Source organism: Channa argus, chromosome 3 (genome assembly GCF_033026475.1).
Source record: "Channa argus isolate prfri chromosome 3, Channa argus male v1.0, whole genome shotgun sequence".
Classification (NCBI taxonomy): Eukaryota; Metazoa; Chordata; class Actinopteri; order Anabantiformes; family Channidae; genus Channa; species Channa argus.
The window spans coordinates 2,811,069-2,832,830 of record NC_090199.1 but is presented as its reverse complement, the minus strand read 5'-3'; the positions used below and the strand labels follow the sequence as shown (position 1 = coordinate 2,832,830).

The 21,762-nt window shown below is 40.3% G+C and overlaps 1 protein-coding gene across 26 annotated transcripts in view; it reads right to left on the bottom strand.

The window, feature by feature from the left end:
* LOC137124436 (uncharacterized) overlaps positions 1-21,762 on the bottom strand; it is a 274,410-nt gene that overhangs the window by 188,823 nt on the left and 63,825 nt on the right. For 9 of the 26 annotated variants that reach the window (XM_067499399.1, XM_067499414.1, XM_067499421.1 and 6 more), the window contains exons 1-4: positions 9,364-9,613; positions 9,165-9,253; positions 6,491-6,585; positions 5,555-5,659 (exon numbers count right to left, since the gene is read on the bottom strand). The exons of 6 other annotated variants lie outside the window; for them this stretch is intronic. In XM_067499399.1, the coding sequence (XP_067355500.1) occupies positions 5,555-5,659; positions 6,491-6,504 (119 nt within the window). In that variant the 5' untranslated portion in view covers positions 6,505-6,585; positions 9,165-9,253; positions 9,364-9,613. Of the gene's footprint in view, positions 1-1,944; positions 2,119-3,265; positions 5,103-5,263; positions 5,344-5,554; positions 5,660-6,490; positions 6,586-9,164; positions 9,254-9,363; positions 9,620-21,762 lie in introns of those variants that run through there. 11 more of the 26 variants (XM_067499388.1, XM_067499398.1, XM_067499402.1 and 8 more) reach the window with 8 other exon arrangements.

The window sequence follows — 21,762 nt, the reverse complement described above, 5'->3', positions numbered from 1 at the left end:
CAGTCTGGATGAGAACACAGACACTGTGATGGTGGTCATCAACACGCCCACTCACTCATGGTGAATCCTCCCGAGTATTAACAAATGTCCTCGGGTGGAGATAATCCAGACTTCACACTAGGAAGCTGGCTGAGGAAGGTCCAGGTAATATCAGGCCTAACAGACCTGGGTATTTGTGTTCACACATACACTCGCCCCAAAGAAAGTCTGGAAAATGCCAGTGCAAGTCTGACAGGGACTTCAGACAACTGAGGTCACAGAAAGAAGCTGCATTCAGAACTTAGGACCCAGACAAATACAGAGAGGCTAAGTCCAGATTTAGCAAGGAGGTGAGCAGAGCTAAATTAGCACATGGTGAGAGAATGGAACAGCAATTCTCAGCCAACAACTCTGCCTCTGTCTGGAAAAGGCTGAAGGCAACAAGTAACTATAAGCCTAGAGCCCCCCACTCAGTGAATGACCAACGCCTGAATGACTTCTACTGCCAACCTAAAGGACAATGAGACAGACATTATACCCCCACCAACCCCTCCTCCACTGCCACATGGGATCAACCACACAGCTTCACACCTCAGTGTCCCTGTCCCCTCCACCCTGAAGCACTCTGTCTCCAGTGCTGACAGACATTTTTTACATTTCACTCGAGACCTGCCATTGTACCAGCCCCCGAAAAGCTGAGGATCACAGGACGTTCCAGCTCTACTCAGAGACAAGCGCTCCCTGCTGAACGTGTCCGACTCCGTGTGCAGGTGGATCACGGACTTTCTCACAGACAGATGACAGTTTGTGAGGCTGGGGAAGCATGTCTCTGAGCCACTGATCATCAGCACTGGATCCCCCCAAGGCTGTGTTCTTTCTCCTTTGGTATTCTCCCTGTACACCAACAGCTGCACATCTGGACAGCAGTCTGTCAAACTCCTGAAGTTCACAGACCACACCACCCTCATCGGTCTCTGATGGAGACGAGTTGGCCTACAGGAGTGAGACAGACTGTCTGGTGTCATGGTGCAGCATGAACAACCTGGAGCTCAATGCTCTCAAAACAGTGGAGATGATAGTGGATTTCAGGAAGGACCCAGCCCCCCTCCCCCCTGTCATCCTCTGCAACGCTCCGGTGTCCTGTTGAGTCCTTCCACTTCCTGGACACCACCATCACCCAGGAGCTCATGTGGGAGCAGAACATCAGCTCCCTCACCAAGAAGGTTTCACCTCCCTGTTAAGATGTGGGTGAACTTCTACGCTGCCATCATCAAATCCATTCTCACATCCTCCATCACAGTCTGGTTTTCTGCAGCCTCCCATCTCTCCAACAACTGTACATCTCCAGGACCCACAAGAAGAGTTTCTTCCCCACTGCAGTCAGCCTGCTGACCAGTGCCCTAATCCCCCCTAGATAACCCCCTCCTCCAATCTTCAGACAGTGTGTCACACATTTGTATTTTAACTTTATATTTTTGGATTCTGTGTCTGCACCTGACACCAAGACAAATTCTGAGTACTGTAAAGCGTTTTTACTGCACCCGGCAATAAAAAGTTTTCTGATTATTATTCTGTGTGATTCTGATTGTGTGACAGGAAGCATCATGCTCAGGTTGAAGTGTCACCGGTTGATGGAGACGAGTCAGACACCACTAAAGATACTTTAAATCATGTTTCCAGATGTTTGGTCTGTCTCTCTGCTTCTGTATGTCAGATTTAAAATGGGTGTTTTTAGACATTTTATTTTAAAAATCATTACACCTGAAAATTAATTTATTTTTTCCAACTTTTCGTTATTAGATCGAAAACTTTCCTAAACATTTGTTTTCACAACAAATTGGCAGTTTCTACAGTTTTATTCTGTTTTCTGATTTAAAACTAAATTTAACTAAATTTAAATTGAAACTTTTTGACACATTTGAACTACAAACGTGAAAAATGTTTTGAGTTTGCATGATCACTGACCTCAGAGTCTCCAGTTTACAGTTGGAACACTCCAGTCCAGCAGACAGCAGCTTCATTCTTGAATCCTGTAGGTCATTAGAGCTCAGGTCTAGTTCTCTCAGATGGGAGGGGTTGGACTTCAGAGCTGAGGCCACAACTTCACAGTGAGTCTCTGAGAGGTCACAGTCACAAAGTCTGATGACAGACAATAGAAAATATCAACTATGCTGAAATCTGACACATAATAAAAATAATCTTTCAGCAGATGAACATGAGCAGATGTAGTTTAAGAGGCCAATTTGTAAGTTGTTCATGTTTCTGCTTGAAACCTGACTTCCTTCTGTCCACATGTCAAAGTGTCTTCGAACAACAAATACAAATGACAAACTGAGCTCCAACATGTCTCAATAGTTTTTGTACAACAGAGGTCCACAGAAAAGACAAACTAACTAACCCAGGTTAAAGACTGACACTAAACATGATTAGAGACAATTCATTTTTGTCTAATTGTTGATTGTTGAAAATATCATTAGTGACTAAAATGATCCTTTAAATGGAATTAAGAAGGAGAGAAAAATGTCTTCTTAAGCATATGAGAGAGGGGAGGTGACATCACATCCTCTCTCAGCTGAAACAGTCACTTAACATTTAGTTGTTGATCCAAAATGACTGGGGGTCAGTTTGTTGTTCAGGAAGGAGGAGCTGGGGACTGAAGCACTGATCTTGAGGTTCGTGAACAACCTGCCTTATCTCATCACACACAAAACTCTCTCCCACTTTACATTTTATTGACTGAAATCTCAAAAACGTGTAAAAGCATTAAAGCTTCAAGGTCTGTTGGTTCCACCAGATCACAGATAATATAAACGTGTCTGTATATGAACAGAATAATAAAGTGACACATTATAGAAACTTAGTGGAGACACTGTGTCCACTGTAAAGAAATCAGACATCAGTAGAGACCATGTCGACTGTCAAAACTGCTTCAACACAAACTCTAAAAGCCAGAAAATGTTCGGCTGCATTTGTATTTAACCTCCACAAACCAAAGACAGACACAACACAAAAATCATTTTGTCTTATGATGAAAAATAAAAAACACACCGACGTCCCTTATCTGTTGTGTGACGTGGACATGAAGCAAGTGATGAGGACATGGACAAATAACCATTACAAATTCCTGATAATAAACAACACAAGAAATTGGAGATGTGTATTTTTTAAAGAAAACCTTTATAGTGTTGAAAGACTATATTAAATTGTATTGTGATGGTTGATTTCTTCATACTGAAGCTTCATCTTTATGTTACTTTATAATTTTAACCATCACATCTGGACTTACTGAGCCTTTCTGCAGTTCCTCATAGCTGGGATCAGTCTCCGTCGTCCCTCATCTGATGTGTTGTACTTCTTCAGGTCCAACTCATCCAGAACCTCCTCTGACATCTGCAGCATGTAGGCCAGGGCTGAGCAGTGGATCTCAGAGAGTTTCTTCGTTGATCTGTTCTCTGACTTCAGGAACTCTTGGATCTCCTGATGTACTGAGTGGTCCTTCATCTCCATCAGACAGTGGAAGATGTTGATGCTTCTGTCAGGAGACATTTTATCACTGTTCTTCTTCAGGTTGTTGATGACTGTCTGGATGATTTCCAGACGGTTATTTGTCTGACCCAGCAGACCTCCTAAAAGTCTCTGGTTGGACTCCAGAGAGAGGCCATGAAGGAAGCGAACAAACAGGTCCAGGTGACCATTTTTACTTTGGAGAGATTTCTCCATGACTCCACTTAAAAAGTCATGTAAATCAATATTGTTGTATTTCCCCAGGAAGTCCTCCAGTACCTTTGTCTCCCTGTTGGTGTAACAGTGGAAGAAGTAAACTGCAGCCAGAAACTCCTGGATGCTCAGATGAACAAAGCAGTAGACTGTTTTCTGGAAGATCACACTCTCTCTTTTGAAGATCTCTGTACAAACTCCTGAGTACACCAAGGCCTCTGTGACATCAAGATCACACTGCTCCAGGTCTTCTTGGTAGAACATGATGTTTCCTTTCTCCAGATGTTCAAACGCCAGCCTCCCCAGCTTCACAAGAACTTCCCTGTCAGCCTTTGTCAACACCTGTGGAATTGTGTGTTTCTTGCTCTCTCTGTTTAACTGTTTGTTCCTCTTATGTCCCTCACCATACTTTTTCCTCTTCCTCTTGGTCTGAACCAGCAGGAAGTGTGAGTACATGTCAGTCAGGGTCTTGGGCAGCTCTCCTCTCTGCTCTGTAGTCAACATGTGCTCCAGAACTGTAGCAGTGATCCAGCAGAAGACTGGGATGTGACACATGATGTGGAGGCTCCTGGATGTCTTGATGTGGGAGATGATTCTGCTGGACAGCTCTTCATCACTGAACCTCCTCCTGAAGTACTCCTCCTTCTGGGCGTCAGTGAAGCCTCGCACTTCTGTTACCCTGTCGACACACGTAGGAGGGATCTGATTGGCTGCTGCAGGTCTGGAAGTTATCCAGACCAGAGCCGAGGGAAGCAGATTCCCCTTGATGAGGTTTGTCAGCAGCACGTCGACTGATGACTTCTGTGTGACATCAGACACAACCTCACTGTTGTTGAAATCCAGTGAACGTCTGCTTTCATCCAGGCCGTCAAAGATGAACAAAAGTTTACAGACAGCCAGCTGCTCTGCTGTGACCTTCTGTAATGTTGGATGGAAAACATGGAGCAGCGTGAGAAGACTGTACTGCTCATCTTTGATCAAGTTCAGCTCCCTGAACGAAAGCACAACCAGCACACTGACATCTTGGTTTTCCAAGCCCTCTGCCCAGTCCAGACTGAACTTCTGCACCGAGAAGGTTTTTCCAACACCAGCGACGCCGTTGGTCAGAACCACTCTGATGTGTCTCTGTTGGTCAGGTAAGGCTTTAAAGATGTCGTGGACCTTGATTGGAGTGTCATGGAGGGTCTTCATCTTGGAAGCTGTCTCAAGCTGCATCACCTCATGTTGGGTATTAACCTCTTCACTCTGTCCCTCTGTGATGTAGAGCTCAGTGTAGATCCTGTTGAGGAAGGTTCCACTTCCTGTTTCATCACTTCCTTCAGTCACACATTCACATCTCCTCCTCAGACTGATCTTATGTTCATCTAAAACCTCCTGCAGACCAACATCTGCTGACAGATCAGAAACTACCAAAGATGTTTAAGAATTTGTGATAATCATAATATTTAACACAAAAGAATGATGATAAAAAAATGTAATGTCAATGCTGTATAATACGACAAATGTCTGTGTTTAAAACAACAAGTCTTGTTTTCAGAAACATCAGCAGACAGATGTTCAGTCTTACTTTGTACAGAGCTGCTCTGACTGTCTGTCTGCAGTCCAGGTCTTGTTCTGGATCTTTCTCCAATCAGCTGTTTTTTCTCTCTGTAAAAACATTTCTTTATAACTAACTAATCAGTAGATTTCTGTTTTTTTACCACAGAAACACCATCAGTAGTTTGTGGATATAAAACCCAGACTAAGATCCATCTTAGTCTGAACCAGGATCTGCACTAATAGTGCTGCATCATCAATATAAATCATCTTCAGTGAATCATCGTCTACAGGTCAGTTTACAGTAGAAACTGTCTCTTACTTTGTGTCTGAGGGTCCAGGTTCAAGACTGAAGTCTGGTGGAGGTCCTCTGGACCAGTCACTCTTCATAGACAGACGACTGGATCCTGAAGACTCTGGTTTCTGTCTGTGGAAACAAAAGTGTTTCTATCATTAACACTTGTAATAAACAGACATAAACACAAGACACTATCAGAGCTTTAGAATAAAAAAGGATTCTGTGTTTTTCTCCATCAATAACCTCTTTTCAGAAAAGTTGGGATGCTGTAAAATGTAAATACAATCACAATGAAATGATTTCCAAATCATTTCAAATGGATCTTTGTGAAGGCAGCAGTGGTGGAGTGGATCATGCTGTTGCTTCACAGCTAGAAGGTCCTTGGATCAAATCCCTGAGCAGCTGCAGCTTCTCTGTGTGGAGTTTGCATGTTGTCCCTGTGTTTGTGCCACTTTCCTCCCACAGTCCAAAGACATGCATGTTAGGGACATTGTCCCTAGGTGTCTGTCTGTGTATGTCTCTCTGTGTTGGCCCTGAGACAGACTGGAGACCAAAAACATAAAGACGCGTCTCTTTGTTTGTCCTACATGTGTCATGTTCTTTTATGTGACTGTCACAGGTTTGTCTTTACGCTTCACTTTGTTACATGTGACAGTGGTTTACAGCTCACACACTGCACTGAATCTGCACAGTCAACGGCTCAAACATAGAGAAACATTTTGATTATCACAGTTGAATTAGTTCAGAACTTTATTTGGACACAGACTGAAAGTTAACTTGCTATAAACTCTATATACACAGCATTGGTTACTTCATAAACTAATAATATATCATAAATACACAGTAACTTACACCTCAAACTGGGGGAAATGTTTTATTCTGTGTCCACAGACAATGTCCAACATGAGACTAAACTAGATTCTCTGACAGTGAAATAATAAATAATAATATCAAACTTACGATGTGTTCTCCATGTTCCTCCATCCACAGCATCAATCAGTCTTCTAGTTTGATTTCTTCAGAATAAAAGCACTTCCTCTATGAAGTTACTTTATCTACATACAAAAGTGGAAAAGTTCTGTTAGACATTTAACGATATATTGTCGATAACAATATAATGATGCTTCCTGTTATTACTAAATGATTTTAGAAACACACCACACAAAGTTTTTATGGCCTATTTAGTGTCAGACCTTCATTACAACACAGGATCTTCAGTAACTGTCCCACAAACGGACAGAAATCTTTTGTCCTCACTGACACCACACTGAGCTTTACTGACCACATCTCCTCCATCTCTCAGCAGCAGATTTACTCTCTACACATCAGACCCTACATTTCTGAATATGGAACCCAACTCATTGTGCAGACAGTGGTCACATCTCGCTACCACAGCACAATCATCAATGGTGGTGTGATGATCGAACCCTCAGCTGTGTGTGAGAGAGAAACATTGAATGTTGAAGTCTTGTCGACTGTCGTTTGGATTAGTTAGTTAACACAGGTCAAAGTGTCAAAAGCTTCTCGTTACTGAGTAACAGCCAGTACCAGCAGTACTCACACAGTTTCCCAGAACACAAACAGATGAATTGGCCTCACTGTTCCAATACTTTTCATTAGCCACACATCCTACAACCTCTGTGGTTGTTGGATGTATCCAGGGTGGAGATGTCACAGAGCATCATGATATCAGCATCGTAGACAGTTTGGTTAACTGGTGTGAGCACAATCATCTCCAGCTCAGCATCAGTAAAACAAAGGAACTGGTGGTGGACTTCAGGAAATGTGGGACTCCTGTCAATCCTCTCTCCCTATGGGGAGAGGGGGTGGAAGTGGCTTTGGAGCACAAATACCTGGGTGTCCACCTGGACACTTAATGCAGAACACAGAGCAGACAGTAACAGACTGGCCAAAATAATGAGGACGACTGGTTCTGTTCTGGCTGTGGCCATTCTACTGTTCAACTGATTCATTCTGAATCTTGAATAATTCATTTCTGTTCAAATATTTTTGACAGACAGAGGAAGAAAACTATCTACATGAAGTCTGAACTAACTTTCTGGTCTTCTTTCAAGAAGTCATGAATCATCTTTGTGGTGTTCACACCATCAGAAAAACAAATATATATAAAACAATATTCATCAGAAACATATTTAAAGGACAAAGATTTACTCACAGTATAGTTTAGAATTGATGTTACTGAAGAAAAACCGGTGACAGTGGGTTGATGAACAACAACCAACAATGAGCCCTATACTCAAACCTCAGTGTGTCCTAATGGACGAGTCCACCAGTCTGAAGAAACATGTTTAAAACTGAAACACAGAGAGGAACCAGAGGAAGGAGGGAGTTCCACACACACACACACACACACACACACACACACACACACACGCACTCTGATTCCTCTTTTAGTTTCCAGAGACACGTTAGACTAAACACACATTAATGTTGGATTAACACTGACTCTGCATCAGCCTTCAGGTTTCTGCCTCCTGCTCTGTTCACTCTAAACAGAGGCTGAACTAACTGAACACTTTCAGTGGTTTTTCTTACAGGAATCATGAGTCTGAGTTGTTCACACAGATCATGTCTCCTGGCTTCATCTTGTTAAATGAAAAGGTGGTTTTAACATCAAAACCAGTGATGGAGAAACATATTTAAGCAACACTGTTTAACTGTCCCTGTCCTACCCACTGCTGATCACCTGGATCAGGTGTGTTCAGTCCCTCAGATTCTTAAACGAGGGGGGAGTGTGGAAAGATAAAGGAATAGTTTGAAAACCAGCAGGGATGCAGCCCTCAGGAATCAGCTTTAACTTAACTGATGAGAAGCAGCACATGAAACCAATACATCCACAATCCCCCAGTACAGCCCCCACCAACATTTCCATTTCTTCACACACAGATCAGCATCACAGCCACATGGAGTTTGAACAAAAAAACTAAACCCTAACAGTAGTAATAGTTACTGTTGTGTTACATTTGCTGATGTGATGGACCATGTTAGGTTCATCACTATATGCAGAGTAAAGACACAGAGCCAGAAATTAGAACTGGATCAATGTGATCAGAGAAACATTTTTTTCATTTGTCTAATTATTTCTATCACTGTTTATTAGCTATAAAAAAGAGGGTGTGTGTGTTTCACCCAGACAGTACGATTTCCTTAAGATGATTCTTCATTTGTTACACGATCACACTTCACTGTAGTTGGCTCACTAGTTTCAGAACTGTGGACCAGTGGGAGACATTTTCCACCTCAAACACAGTCTGGGAGACACTGCTGACTTTTAGTCCTGGCTCCTTCTATGCATTACGTAGATACACAACACAGAAAAGACTGAAATAAAAAGGAAACCACTAAGTTCTGTTATCCAAAATATTCAAAGCTATAAGCCATAATATCCCTAATGATGTCACAAGGGCCCTATGTTGCTGTATATATATGTCCAAACGGAGACGCTGGACACGTCCACAACACAACCGTGACAAACAAGTCAACCAAAGAGACACAACACAGACAGGAGCAAACACTGCTGGATGTGGACTCAGTCACACATCCTGATCCAGCTTCTCTTTGGTTCTATAGAGCTCATGTTGGACTGTTGGACTGATGTTGCATTAACACTCACCCTGATTCAGCCTCAGGTTTCCTGTTGTTGATCCATTTAAAATGGAGTCTTGACTAACTGCGCACTTTCAGTTCTGTGCTGTTCTTCCCCTAAAAGTACAGGAAACCAGAGTCACATTGAGGAAGAGCAGAGCTGCACTGAGCTGCTTTAAAAAGGACAAATGAAGTAGAGCTCAGGATTAAGTTAGTGTGTCTCAAACCTTTTAGAGCTGGAATCAAGACGTGAGCAGAAACACACGGCTTTTTCTGTACCGACCATCGATTTTATAGAGGAAATATTCTAAAGTGAAATTTCAAAAGCTCAAAGTGACAAACTTTAATGAACAAGGTGAAACAAACCAGCCAGTGAAGATTTGTGTGATTTACCTGTGAAGAGCAGCTGAACACTCAGACGTTTCTAAGGAGCAGTTTTTACTCGTGTCGACTCAAAATGGCGTCTGAACAAACTTCCTGAAACAAACCACAAAGTTTGTTTCAGGACGTCACATGACTCATCTGTGTGTTCACATATTTTTAACCACGACATGTTCTGACTGTCGGCTTTAACGTTGGGACTGCAACCATTTGTATATGTAACCCTCCATTTTATGGACTCAAAAGTATTTGGACAGTAGGATGCTGAGCTGTTTTATGGGCAGGTGTGTTTTTATTCCCTCATTAATGCAGAGACTGAGTTCACATATGAAACATTTCAATTTGCAGCTACATTAAAACAAAAAGTTGATCACATTCAGAATGAGATTTCTGTCATAGAGAAAAGAATCAAACACCCGTCATGTTGTGACTGTGACTCCACTCAGACTGTGGAGAAAAACTTCTCATTAATAAACTTGTTTTATCTCACAGGCCAATTTCAGGGAAACTCTCAGTCCTGCAGGGCTGAGCTCAGATTAGGAACTGGGCTGTAACAGGATACATTTACTCAGTTCCATGTACTTCAGTAAAATGTGATTCACTTTTATTGAACTTTTCTAGTAAAACATGATTGTAGGTAACAAAAGGACAAATGCAGCAGCTCCACCTTCTGTCCAAAGCTACTAACTAGCAGCTGAAGTCAAATCTCCATCTGTGTTTAAATCCTTCATGTTCACTGCTGTGTGTGTCTTGTTGTTGCTGTCTGACACATTTTCCTGCAGCTACAGCTCACTGAAAAAACACTACAACACTCTGAACCAGTGCTGATGGATTCTGGATCACATATCTGGGCTTATTCTGGGTCTGATGTTATTATCAACAATATTAAAACTGAGGAAACCTTCAAACCAACACATTAAACTATGAAACACCTCCAACAACCTATAAAATGTAGAAAATGTTTGAATATTTGAAGATCAAACTAATCCATTTAGTATCTTGTCGTATTTCAGTGTCCTGTTACAACTAAACAGAACTAAATCACTAAAACTAAATCAAACCAAAGAACAAATCAACCCACTGTGATGTTGCTGAACACGACCCAGACAGAGTCTGAATATAAAAATGATCATTTCACTTCCATCACAGATCAGTAGTTTTACTAAATATTGTGTTTTAGTGATTTGGACAAGAAGAGACCGTGGGACACGTCACGTTCTACTGTCACAAATATGAAACACAAAGGCTCCTAATTCAAAAGCTGAAAACCTGAAGCCTCATTTTTTGACTCTGGTCGTACATGTAGCTTGTTCCAAAAGGCTGATGTTCTAATGTTCCAACATCTGTCATGCAGAAGGTGCAAATATTACAGTTAACGTTAAACTGATGAGGAAGAAATTCCTCATAAGCTTTTGGGGGAATGGGAAAAGCTAAATATTTGCTCCTAATTTGAATAATTTGACTCCATGTCAAGCGTTGCTCTAATTACTTTGTTACTACATCTTTTCTGATCAGGATTGAAATTTGAAATGAACATAGCTGCTGGTGTGTTGGTTGAGAACGTGAATGAATGATGAGCAGATTTTTGTGAATTAATACAAGATGTCGTAACAGGATTATCTTACAGCCACACTGCTCTGATTTTTCTGTCCCTGTGAGGACAGAACAGGATCCATCTGGTTTGTCATATGGACAGTTTTTTATTTATTATATTTTATTATTTTAGCATTAAAGTGGTTTATGCACAAACACTGGATTCACTGTGTTTAGTTTTATAACATTTTTATCCCAAAAACATGTAAATTGTGGAAATTCTAAGCTTTAATATAAATTTACATGACAGATGTGTCCGTGTGCCAATCATAGTTCACATCAGTGGTAAATCTGGATGAAGTATGAAGCCACAAGTTGTACTAGATGAAGAGCTGAATGATCCGGCTCAGTACAAGGAGCTGGAATTCACGGGTTAAACCTTTGGGGATCAGGACAATTATACTTTAAAGTGTCAACAGTAAAACTCATTATGCAGAAAGGCCCATGTACTTGGAGTATTTCTATAGTGTGGTACTGTGACTTTTACTTAAGTAAAGTTCTGGTAGTTTTTCACCACTGCACATATGGATTCATATCTGCAAATGATACACATACAATTCAATTCAAGTAACAACTGATCACACGCACATTATTAATACACTGATACAAATCACACTCAGCAGTGTTTTGCACTTTATGATGACTGACGCTTTTTTTTACATGTTAAGAAAATGTGTACAATCAGTGATTTGGGAGTTTTTATACTTTAGACCTTTTTATTCCCTTTTCTCCACAGACCATCACGTCTGGGGACAGATGTACATGGATTATACCCAGGACAGCTGGGCAGAGTCCACACTGTCTCAAAGGAACGTGGGTAAGTGTGACTCTGCTATGACTTCGACTTCACTGCATCTAAGAGCAAATCTCTGTACTTTTTACTCCACTGCATTTCTAGTCAAAGCTGTGTTACACGTTACAATCACGTTACTCTACACGTTTCATTATAAACCACTTTTTCGGTTTTTTCTTTCAATGAAAAATCACTAGAGACAGAGAGTGATCGTAGTGTCAGTTCCTCCTTCCATGGTCTTATTAAAAACATATTAGCAGTACTCAAAGGGAGCCGGTGGGCAGTAATTTTACTCTTTGGCGTGTTGTGCTGAGTTTCTGCATCTGTTGCAGGACCAGCGCCTCCCCTCCACAGTGGTTTCCTCCCACAGTCCACTAGCAGGTTAATCTGGCAAAGCCTAAAACATTTCTGTTGATAATTTCAGTTTGTGCATGATGTGATTTAAGCTTCCTTTAAAGGGCAACGTCACCAATTTTCAACTTAGTTCAGGCTGGAAATGTCAATGAATCCTTTTAAACTTCCTTCTGAATTATTTATCATCTTCTAGCTGAAAAACTCCTCCAGATGACATCACCCAGAGGAGTTTCTCATCATTAGGGGTTTAGATTATATCACCTGGGGGAGCTCTGGAGGAGCAGGTCGACCATGATTACAAACTGCAACAAGATGACATCATCTGAACTAAAGGTTCCACTGAGTGATGTCATCTGGAGGCGTTTTCAGCTAAAAGTAGAGAGATATTTTAATGTAGGGAAGTCAGAGGGCACTTTAATGGCATTCATGTTCATGTACCACCCAAATAAGAACCACAAGAAGCAGGTTCAACAGCAGTGAAGGTTCCTTTAATTGGACAAACCTAAACATTACAATAATCGTTCCATTACCAGTCAATGTTCAGATGATAAGTGGGAAATTTGCAGAGCTTTTACCTTTAAGAGATGGTATTTGAAGTGACTGGCAGTTGTTTGAGTTGTGTTTCAGGGATCTTTGCTTTTTGAAATGAGTTTTTCACTGTTTGTTTTGTTGGAGCTGCAGTGACATCACATGTCCACACAAGGACACTGTTGTTCACATGGTTTTAACTGCAGCTTAACAACCATTTGGGATTTTTAGCACAGAACATAGACAAAATGTTTAGGGAAATTTAGACAGAACAGATTTATTTGATCTTTACATGTTGTGTTTTACCCAAGTGTTTGCTTGTTGGATGGTTGTGTGTTCATATAACAACATATGTGAGTCATGCAGAATGAAACGGGGCAGTAAAATTGTCCCTTTTAAAAGTTTTCTGTTTCATTAAAATCGATCATTAAACTGATTGAAGTGTCCACCGTTCTTATGTAGGTACATTTTTTCAAATTACAGGGTTCATCAAATGACAGACTGGCTTCTGCACTTATTTCCACTGAGAACTGAACTTAGTGTAGTTTTTATATTTTTCCTTCAAGGTCCAACAGGACTCAGAGTTTGACCCACCACACAGCTCAAAAGTAAGTTGACCCCATTGATTATTATATTTGAAAAACTTCTCACTGTTGAAGGCTGAAGAGTCGTTGAATAAAGAAATAGCATTCAAGTAGATATGGAGATGGCTGTTAGTGAACATTAATGAGGCTGTTTGCATGCAATAAAAACAACAAGAATAATAGCATGTGATGAGAGTGACAGGCTGTCAGAGGCCAGAGGACATGGACAGTAGAGTCTGCTGCTGGCTGGAAAACCAGTGGAGCCTGAATATGAGAGTAGTGCAAGAGAACAGGTGTGAAAACAACTGGTGAATAAAAGTAAAATCACAATTAGCTGGAGGTCGAAATCATGATTTGAGACCAAAGAGGAGATTTATGGATGTAGTGAGAGAGGACATGAAGTTAGTTGGTGTGAGAGACGAGGATACAGAGGATGCAGAGGATGCAGAGGATGCAGAGGATGCAGAGTTAGATGGATGCACATGATTCACTGCTGAGACCCCTGAAAGGGAACAGCCCAAAGGAAAAGAAGATTTGCTCAATGCAGGTTAAAGTGCATTAGGACATCAGAATCCAAAGTCCAGAGGACGTCCAATGATGAAAACTAGTTTCAGAAACTGACTATCCAATCACAGTCCAAGTTAAACTACAATGGACATTTCCACACAGAAAATGCTGTGATTGCTAAAAGCCAGTTGCTGCAGCTGCTCACGAGTGGAAGCAGTGGAAAAGAAATGTCAACAAGTGTTTACAATTGATTTTTTAAAATATTTCATAACTCTCCAGCACGTAACATGTACCAAGTTTCAGAGTTTTGAAGATCTGATGATGGAAACATAAGCCCCCTTATATTTCTCCCCAGTGGAGAATCCACATGACATTTTGCATGTGTGTTCAGGATAGTGTTTGCACGTATGTGTAAGAGTTATTGGAAACTTTTTGCCCACAGCCACTCAACATCTAACAGCCTGTAGGGGGACAACCATAAGGACATGGACAATGGACTTGGCCTCCCTGTGTCTAATACAGCACTAATAATGAGTGAATGACTGTGTTCACGATACCTTAATGATTTATTTTTCTGTTTTCTAACAGGCAAAAGAAGTTTGAGCTGCGAGTTTGCAAGGAACAAGTCATTGAGAACATCAATGAGTAACTGATTTAGGAAGGATGACAGTTTTTTTTTAATCAAAATGTTTTTTATGTTTTGTTTTTTAAAACTCGAACTACAGACGACAAAAACTAAAGCAAATTGTAGGAAAAAATAGTTTGTATCTCGCTTCCTGTTTTGGCCCCAAGTTAAGTGTTGTGAAACGTCTACTTTCAGTGTGTCATCCATCACCTTCACTCAGACCAAATGATCAGGTCAACAAATCTAAAACGGGGAATAAATACGGGCATTAGCTTTCTGAACGCAGCTGTGGTTTGCAGTATTTGACTGTACTTGTAAAAGGTGATTACTGTGAATCAATAACAGTACTTTACTGTATATTCCAAATGTAATACTGTAGCTAGACCTTCCAGTAACACTGCATTTCCAGTGTTAGTATGATCTACTGTACAAATGAATGTAAAAACATTTAGAAATGGCTAGAAATACTATACTATGATTGACAGTTGTACAGCTCTTTACAGGTAGCATCCTTTTCAAATGACAATAAATACCAGGCTAATAAACTTACTAATCAAGCAGAAATGTTTGCACTTCTGATTGGAAACTCCAGACAAGTACATTTCAGGGGACACTGTGTCGTCAACGCGTTCTCATCCCACAGAGGTTTTTGCAGCCTTCTGTTGTTTCTGTAGATTATTGTAGTTTGTGCATGACTGTGATTCTGTGATAAGGAGGAGTTTTAGTGTGTGCTGCTAACATCTGTGGGCCTTTTGAAACCTGCAGTACCATCACTTGATCACAGGAGGGTGATGTTGATTCACAGGATGTTTAGTATCAAAGCAACAAGTAGTTTTTCTGTGATTCTTAGCACAGAACAGCCAGAATGTTTTCATCATTTATCTTTATGGAACTTCTACAAGTGGTTCTTCGTGGCCTTATTACTCGTGTCATGTAGGAAAAGAGGACGACATTCAGTCACTACATGTTTATCTTAACCATGTGATCATGACTGTAAAAAGACAAGTTGCCTCTAAAGACGTACTGCAGAGCTTGTGCTCTTGAATCCTTTCAACTACTACTACTCATGCAACTACATGAATCACTGGACCAACATGAATGTACGTGAACTAACAGCAAGGTGCTGCAGAATGGAATTAAAGCTTCTATTCACTGGCTGCCAGTGAAAGAAGACAATGTCAAATCTTAGTTGTTACTTCTCACTGTATTACTGCACTACAGGAAGCCAGTGCTGTCATGAAGAGTGGTGTGACATGTGTCCTTTTTGGCTGATTCAAAATGAGGCATGTGAAGGGGCTTTGACTGTGCATGTTGGTTTTCCATTCAGATTTTTTACTGCTGACTATTCATTTTCTGTGTTTGATGCTTTTCTCATGAAGAAATGAGTCAAATTTGCTGTTATTGTTATTTTGAAGGTTGAATCACAGAAAAACAGTCACGTCAAAGTAAAAACAGAGTTTTCAGAAGAATCTGCATTAAATAAATATGCAAAAAAGAAAAAAAGTGATTTTGAAAGTGTCCTTCCATTTTTTTAATGATAATGTTTTCTAATGGTTGAAATTTCTGATGGGTATGAACAGAATTCACAGGGGGTGAAGACCTGTCATACCAGTCTCTTTCTCAGGAGATCAACATCTGAATCTGGACTGAAACCAAAGTTATTGGAATAAATCACATAGCTTTTACATTTTTTCTAAATTCTAAAAATGATTGTTTTCCACGTCCTCAGAAACATGTTTGATTTCATGGGGTTTAGTTGAACAGAACTGAGCCATTTGTTTGTTACAATCATTGATCTGTTCTAATCTGAGGAACAGTTGCTAATGTTGGTAATAACCAGGACTTCAGAGAGGAAACCTTTCACATGCAACATCAACTTCCACTGCAATACTCCATCAATCCACAGGGTGGCGCTGTAACACAAAGCTGAACAGAAATCGGAATTTACCAGGGCGGCTGCAGGTCCTTCAAAAGTCTTCAAAGCTCCTAAATTCACATTGGATTGGTCTGAAATGTTTGAGTCCTGCACCACAAGAATTCCAGCTCACACATGCAGAACAGGAAGCATAAAATTGTCAGAAGAAGAATCTGAGTCAGTCTTTTCTAGAAAGGAAGGTTCTTCTCTATGAGACACAGCCCAGAAATTCAAAGGCGTTTGCTGCACATGCTGCAACTGGATCCCATCAGGACAGAAGATCCAGTGGAAGGACCAAGTGAGCATCTGCCCAAGAAAACCAGTACTCACAAGTGCCTCCTTGTAAAACAGATGCCTTGTAGACTGATGAGTCAAAGTTTGAGGTGTTTGGATCCAAGTGAAACACATGTGATCTGCAGAGCTCATGAGAAGATGATAGATGGCTGCTCAGCACCACCAGTGAAGTATGGAGGTGGAAACATGATGGAAGTAAAGATTAACATGCAGAATGAATTTGACCAATATTCTGTGATACAATTCTTGTGTTTTGAGATTATTTACAACAATTTGGTTGAATAAGATCAAAAGATATAACATCCAGGTTTCAGGTGGAAGGTTTCACGCACTGCTGACATCATGAAAAAGAGGAACCTTCGTATGACTAAGGACCTGACGTGCTCTGAGAAGGAGGGTAGGAACAAACTGTGGTCCTTAGTTGAGAATGAGCGTAAAGAAGGAAAGAAAACCAGATGGCAAAGTCCAGTTGTCTTCATTGAAGCTGTGAGATTTGCTGCTTGAAAGTCGTCTCTTAACAAGATCATTTGTTGCTGAAAGGAAACGCAAACTAACATTATTAATACTATGACAGTCAATGAACATTTTATTAGTATTTATGAATTCCTGAAAGAGCTGAAGACCCTCTTCTTGTTCCTTTGGTTCCTTTTTCCAAACCATTTTAAATCCACAGTCCTAATAGCAGCTTGTAGTAGACTTGATGCTCAGCACACTAGAGCTAAAGCCGAGCTTGAGTTAATGACTCATATTTAAAACTCATTCATATGAGTCAGAAACATACAGTATTGAATATTTGTGTGTGTGTTTCTCTACTTTTAAGTTTAAGCTCAAAACCTTCCTCTTTAATAAAGCATATAGTTAGTTATAGTTATGCAGCTACAGGCTCAGACTGCTGGGGGACCCCCCCCCAATGCACTGAGCTCCTCTCACTCTCTCCTGTCACCACTGTATGACATTAACTCTGTGTGCTTTCTCCAGTAGTTGTCTTTGTCCCTCTCTGTCCCCTTCTCTCTGTCCCTTTCTGCAGGTGTCCCCAGCTTTAGAGCTGTGTGTTTCTCCAGTGTGCAGCTACTGGTCAAACCAACCTGCCAGATGTTTTGTTGTTGCTTTTGTTGCTCTTTTCTTTTCTCTCTCCACTTTCCACTCACCCCAACCGGTCAAGGCAGATGGCTGCTCACCCTGATTCTGGTTCTGCTGGAGGTTTCTTCCGTTAAAGGGAGTTTTTCCTCCACTGTTGCTTAGAGCTTGTTCAAGGGGGAATTGTTGGCTTCTCTCTATACATCTTTATAGTCTTGACTTTATTCTGTAAAGTGCCTTGAGATGACTTTGTTGTGAATTATCACTAGATAAATAAAGTTGAATTATGGTTGTTATGTTGTTCACACACATTGTTCCTAAAATGACTGTATCATCACTATGTGTCTCTTCAAACAGTGCTGCACTAATTATTTAGCAGCACAAGCTAGTGTGCACAACAACATCCTCTTTGGAGAAGTGTATTCAGTGTGTAGGACCTGTTTCTACTTTCAAGTGGTTTGGCTCTAAATGTACAGGTGAGTGTTGTTCATTTACAATGTGTTGCCAGAGACAGAAGGTGCAGATTTGTCATATTTGAAGGTTTTAGTGGAAGTTTTTAAATATGTCTTGAAACCCATTTTTATTCCCTGGCTTTTAAAAATAAAAGCTTTGCATTTTATTTCTTTAGTTTCTTTTTCTATATTTTTTGACTGTAGTAACACAATGGTTTTTAACAAACAGTCATGGAGGAAGGACCTGATTGAAACAATGGGCCTGACCAACATTAAGGTTGTTTTGAGGATCAGTTAACAGCCAGGTTTGGTTTTAAGCAAAGAAATGTTTTGAGGTGGATGTTTTAGATCTTGGAAAGGCCTTTAAGAGTGTTGTAGCAAAAAGTGTGAGGCAAGTTTAGGAGGCAAAAGGCAGCTCACAGTCTTGGTTATGGTGAGTTTAATCAGCAAGACAGAGAAACATGCAGAACAGAACTACACTCAGGAGTCAATCAGATTGACAAGTCTTTACAGGTCAAGGTGTCTTTTAACCACTCAGCTCAGCAGCTGAATTCACAAAAAGGATCAAATCAACCTGACAGACATACAGGTGAAAAGACAGTGGTCAGGAATCTAATCAGCAAGTCTCTGAGACCACTCGTCTCCTATGTGGTCCCTGCTGGGACAGCTTCCTGATGAAGCTCTGGTCTAAAGACAGTGCAGACAGTAGGTCTGCTGAGGTGTGAATGTAGCATTTGGTCAACTTAAACAGGTATTTTCATTTGTAGGAACATTTCTCTTACATCACCACAGTCCTAGAGGGTCTTAGATCCTCAGGGAGGAATTGGCATGAAACTGTGGTGTAAAAACTGGTTGGATGGACCAGATATTTGCTAAATGGAAACCTGCTATATTGTCTTTGCTGACTTCTACACTTGTGCTTGGGATTTTTCATTTTCTTATCTCATGTGTAAAAGGTCTAATTATGTGAGTCACAGAGACCAATGACTCATCAGATGGAACTTAGTGATACAACATCTGCAAAGAATTTAGATCCTCTTTTACAACTTGATGTTGACCTGTACACAGATTCTAGTGATGAAGATCACTGTGTGTAAATATACTATATACTTTCTAATCTATACTTAGCTCTGCACCCAGTGATGTCTGTGTCACACAAAAACATTATGATGTATATTGAATCTTTGTGAATTTGTGCATCTGATGACTTGATTAAAATGTCATCAAAAGGAGGGAAATGTGAAGGAAAATCAAGTCTGATTAAATGATTCCATGTTATTTTTAGCATTTTACTTAGTTATACTGACAACTTGTACTCAGTACTTTTGAAAAATGTTGAAATGATTGTATGTTTTGTCTTGAAGTGTTTGCAGTTATTGTCTAACAGCAGACTTTCCCACACTGTAGTGACCCAGAGTCAAGGTGCTTATCAAAGTGCTGAAAAGGGAAAAGGTTTCCAGAAAAGGAGAAAAGTGCTGGGAGCAGTAGCCTGAGGGTGGAGAATGTTCTGCCCAGCAACAGAAGCTTAGAAAACTAATGTGTGATGTATGAAGTTTAGAACTGCACTTGAAACTCTGTTGATGTTCTTCTCTCTTCCTGGATGTTGAAGCTTCTTTACTGATTCCACTTGAGGTGTCTAAGAGCAGATATTGTTATTTTTAACATTAATAACAAAACACACATTTGTTTATTTTCAGTTATTTATCTGTTAATAATATAAAGATAATAAGAAACTGTCAATTGTTACCAAAAAGAGTTCAGAGAGAAACATTTCACTTTAACACAACTCAGTTAAACAGAAATATGAATTTAAGATCTGAAGGAATCAAACAAGACAAAGTCAAATCCAGGTGGAGGTGGAGGAGGTGGTTGAGTGTGGAGCAGAAGGAGTGGAGGAGTCTCAGTGTGTCTGCAGAGACTGTGTAGAAGGACAGAGCAGCAGCAGAGCAGATCCAGATCCACTGCTGATCCTCTGTCAGATCCAGAGGATCACACAGGGATGATGGTGGACTTGACATTGTGTCTGACAGTGGAGCTGTTCTCAGAGCAGTTCAGACTGCAGCACTGAGAGTCATCTCCACTTCTTCTGATTCCTCTGTCAGTCACTGCTGGATGAAGCTCTCCTCTCCACTCTACCTCCCAGTAACATGGTCCAGTCAGAGCCTCTCTGCACACAACATGCTGCTGCTGCAACATCTGGATCATCAGGACACAGAGATAATAGCGCACAAGTCGTGTGATTCCAGCTGTAAAAAGAATGAGAACAGAGGAGATCAATGATGTTTCCAGAGACTCACTTCATCATCTGTCAGTCAGCAGAGGTTCTGGTCTGTACAAAGACCACATGGTTACTAAATGGAACCATGGTTCTTTGATTTGCAGGCTTCAGTCACACTGATCTTAGAGCTGTGACAAAGATGAAACTGATCAATAGTTTAGTGTTGAAATCAGATCAGATTTGAGGAATGAGGACCACTGTCTCTATACATGTTGTGAGGCTGTCAGCTGGAATCCAGCTTTATTTCCTGTCCACATGAAGACAACAACAACAGTCGTCTTCACATCAACTCCAACACTGTTCTCTCTGTCTCTGTCTTTCTGTCCAATACTGAAGCCTGTCCCCATTCTCCTCTCACAGCTTCACTGAGGAAAGCAGCCACTGAGAAGGTTGGAGCTTTACAGGAAAAACTGGATGTTTGCTTTGATACTAACTGGGTTTAGTACAATACTGCTGAAAGCAACATGGACTGACTCCAACCCTCTACTGACCTCAGATACTGCAGTCTAAAGTGTGGACCACGTAGAAGCTTCACTGCTGAATCCTTGAGCTTGATTTCAGTCAGGTCCAGTTCTCTCAGATGGGAGGGGTTGGACTTCAGAGCTGAGACCAGAGAATCACAGCTGATCTCTGACAAACCGCAGTGACTCAATCTGAATAAAGAATCAAAGATGTGGATCAAATCATTAGTAACAATCAGATTTGTCCTAATCAATGATGTTTTCTCTAAAATGAGCAAAACTAAAAACTAATTTACTACTAAACTATTGTGAACAAAAACTATTTGAATCCCAAATTACAGATGATTTCATGAAAACTTTGGAAAATGTTCAGCAGAAATGTGAAATAAAAACAATTTCCACTTCATGGACTGAAACATGGAAAAACAACAGTTTGGTTCTTTAAACATTTTTCAACTCATTTACCAAGAAAATTCACGTCTATGAAAAAATACAACTGTTTTTCTATGAACATCAATGATTACAGCTCACTGATATGAAGTAAAACAACAGATGTTGTTTGTCTTTATTCATTTTAAATAAAATATTTGTTCTGATGATTCTGTTTATTGTCGTTATAAAAATTAATTTAAATGTAACAAGTAAACATTTTATACAGTTTATTTAGGAACAGTGAGAAATATAAAAATGATTTTTTAAAATGTGAAATTAAAGTTTGGAGTTGATTTAATTATTTAAATAAAGTAGTGGATTAAATATATAAAATCTCCAACAGTATCAGTCA